Source organism: Solanum tuberosum, unplaced genomic scaffold (assembly GCF_000226075.1).
Source record: "Solanum tuberosum cultivar DM 1-3 516 R44 unplaced genomic scaffold, SolTub_3.0 scf00388, whole genome shotgun sequence".
Lineage (NCBI taxonomy): Eukaryota > Viridiplantae > Streptophyta > Magnoliopsida > Solanales > Solanaceae > Solanum > Solanum tuberosum.
The window spans coordinates 392,540-395,846 of NW_006239311.1; the positions used below are offsets into that span (position 1 = coordinate 392,540).

General features: G+C 34.8%; 1 protein-coding gene across 2 annotated transcripts in view; it reads right to left on the reverse strand.

Annotated features, from left to right (window-relative positions):
• Nucleotides 1-2,475, reverse strand: part of LOC102602337 (protein NLP9-like) — an 8,185-nt gene extending 5,710 nt beyond the window's left edge. Inside the window, exons 1-2 of one of the 2 annotated variants that reach the window (XM_006362239.2) lie at nt 1,951-2,475; nt 696-1,839 (exon numbers count right to left, since the gene is read on the reverse strand). In XM_006362239.2, coding sequence (XP_006362301.1) covers nt 696-1,634 — 939 coding nt within the window. In that variant the 5' untranslated portion in view covers nt 1,635-1,839; nt 1,951-2,475. The remainder of the gene's footprint in view (nt 1-695; nt 1,840-1,950) is intronic. The other variant, XM_006362238.2, reaches the window with a different exon arrangement.
• Nucleotides 2,476-3,307: the final 832 nt, after the last annotated feature.

Below are 3,307 nucleotides of genomic sequence, written 5' to 3' on the forward strand. Positions count from 1 at the left end.
ACGTTGGGGGGGGGGGGTGAATACAAGTGATGACCCATATTTGTTGTGACATACAAAAGAGTTGGTGACAAGCAGGGAAGGTTGGTATATTATCACTTTGTTTATGAGTGATAAGCAAGTTATGACTCTGTAAGTCCAAATAGAACCTAATTCTTAAGGAGTAACTGTTAGTCTGCTACTAAAATTCAACAGGAAAGAATTTCACATACTGTATCAAAATCTCTTGAGCAATTTATTACTGGAATATTACTTATGTGTTCTTAACCAGGTACCAAGGTAGACGAGCTAGATTAGTAAAACTATGACCACTACCCTCCACCCTTCTTCTTCTTTGATTAAAAAAAAAATGAACATCAAGAACAGTAAAACTATCGCAAAGTTATTATGTTGCTGTTAGTTAACATTCAAAATAAAATTTCAATAGCATAAGTATTTCTGCAAACCAAACTTACTAATTTTTTGCTCAGATATTCCTTTTTATTATATAGCAGTTGAGCAAACTTGTGTTATACAAGTTCAAAGAACAAAAAGAACCATACTATCTTTCACTCATATTTTTCTTTTCCAAACAACAGTAAATCACTATTTGCAACTAAAATTAAGGATTGAATCTACATAAACTACTACAAGGCTACAATATAAAAGGGTTCATGACTCAAAATAAAGAAAAGAGCATGCAAGAAAGAGGAGTGAACCTGGAGAGCCTGGCAAACATTATCCATTTCCAAATCAAAATTAGGTTTCTCCTTCATTGTAACGAGTTCCAATACTGCACAACATGGAGTTTCACAGGCATCATCCTCAAAGACAGGTAAAGCAATAGATCCACGAACTTCATGGTCAACAGCATATTGTACACGTAAGTATTCAGCCTCCTTGTAGTACAGAACATTTGACGTCCACTCTGGAATTCTTGAACTAAACACCCGACCAGGAAGACCTGGGATTGCTCCTGGTTTTATTTCTGTATCAAAAGTGAACTTCCTGGAGACCTCCCGATAGCCAGAAAGCACCTGATCAAGAAGATATGGCTGTTCACATGTGCTCAAGACGTACTGATCACCATTCTTCATTGGAATCCAAACTTGAGCCAAAATTCCTGCAGCAGATGACTCTTTAAACATTGCCAATGCCCTAAGCATTCTCTCAGCAAGTGGTTGAGAAGGTGACCTGAGGATCATAGAGTTGCCAATATCCGCACCGTCAGACTGTTGGCTTGATCTTCTACTTTTTTTAGCTACCAAACCATCCTCCCCATCAACTGAATCTACCATAAAATGTAACTGGTCATCATTTTGCCCAAACATCATTTTCTCTCCTCCATCATGATTACTTGCCACCATATTGGCGTCCATTGGAGGAAATGCTCCAGTATTTTGTTCTGTATAACTCATTCCTTCAAATGGTGCATAACTTTGAGACATGTGATTAATTGGCGAAAATGCGGCATAAGAGGCTATCATGTGCTCTGCTGCACTAGGGCTAGTGCACCATCCAGCATAAGCATCAAGATTCATAATCTCCATAACATTGTTGAATGAATCAACATTTGAAGACCTTGAACTAGCATCAAACGAGGCAACGCCCTCCACTTGACCTTTAGGAGAGGCCCAAAAATCAACTCCCCTCTCCATTTAAAACCAAAATAGCAAAAAAAAAAACTACAATAAATCAACCAAATGCTAGAGAACACTCAAATCACTTAAGCTTGTATCAGATTCCCTATACTCTTCCACTATTTGCAGTCCAAGAATCCAATATCTGAAAATCAAAATCATCCTATTCCCACCAATATTCCACTACCAACTTCCCAATCAACAATCTAAACTCTTAACACACCTGCAATTACCCACATGAATATTTAGTTCATGCCCAACTACTTAAAAATCAAATAAGATAAATAAGAAAGAGAAACAAACATGCCCAAAGAACAGTTTTTTAAGCACTGACCTTAACATTCAAGAACTTCCCATCATCTAAAAAAGCAAACTTTCTTGAACTTCCCCAAGAATTCCCCAATCGATCAACAACAACTCAGCAAACAAGATTTAAACAAAACCCCAAACCAAGACCAGATTCAAATCAGAAGTCACACCACCCACCCCAAGATATATATTGGGAAAAAACACTTAACCCTAAGGGTTGGGAAATACTTATCAAATACTATTAACCGACTTGATTTTGGAACTGTTCTTGAATATGCTGACAACAAGGCAATGATACCAGTACACCAAACAAAAGAGCAAATTCCAAGGAAGATTAAAAAGAGGGACCAGCTTTTACGGGGTAGAAAAGGGATGAGGTTAAGGTTTTGGGGGGCAGGGGGTTGAACAAATACTATATTTGGAAAGTAAAGACTTAGCAGAAATGAAAATGGGTGGCGTAACCCATTTATTTAGACGATAAAATTCAGTGTTTGCTTACTTACTAAAAATAGAAAATAGAGGAGGAGGGGTAGGGGTAGGGGAGGGGTGGGGGTGCTTGGGAAGTCTTGGGTGTGGGGTAAAGTAGTTTTAGGAGGGGGTAAACACAACTAAGAATCATTTATCTCCATCTAACTAGGCTTTCAAAATGGTTATGAAATAATAAATATTAAAATACAACATAACAAGAAATGTAGTTAATCAAGTAGAGGAGAGAGGTATATGATTAGGATCTGTTTGACAATAGATATTCTCAAAAATATTTGAGAAAAAACTCCATAAATTTTATTTGGTCATATCATTTGTTATTATTTGGTAAATATTTTTGGCAAATGGTTCAAATACTCAAATACTAGAAAAAAACTAGTATTACTGAAATTTTTATATTCTATAAAAATAATAATCATTTATAATTTTGGATTGAATGTCTTTCCTAGATCGTTGCACAAACTTTGCGGAGTCACTTTCAATTAAAAATAGCAATAACATTTTTTTATACAAATCAATGATATTAATTGTGTTCGTTATCATGACTTTTCACATAACACATTCAATATCAAATAATAATACAAATTTATAGATACTTTTAATAGTTTTTAGAATTTATAGGTATAAATCATAGTTCTTTGGAAGATTTAATTTTTCTTCCAAGATTTACAGTCAAACACATGGTGAAACTTCACTCAAAACTTTACCCAAGAATAATTTGTAAAAATATATTTGAAAATTTATAGTCAAACACTAATACTAGTGAAATATGATTTTAAGAGTAGTGAAAAATGATTTTGAAAATGTAAAGTCTTTAGAGTAGAAACAATTCATCCAAAATATCCATATTGTAAGGTTTTCATAGCACATGCAAGAAGTTCTCTTTAAGAGCTTTT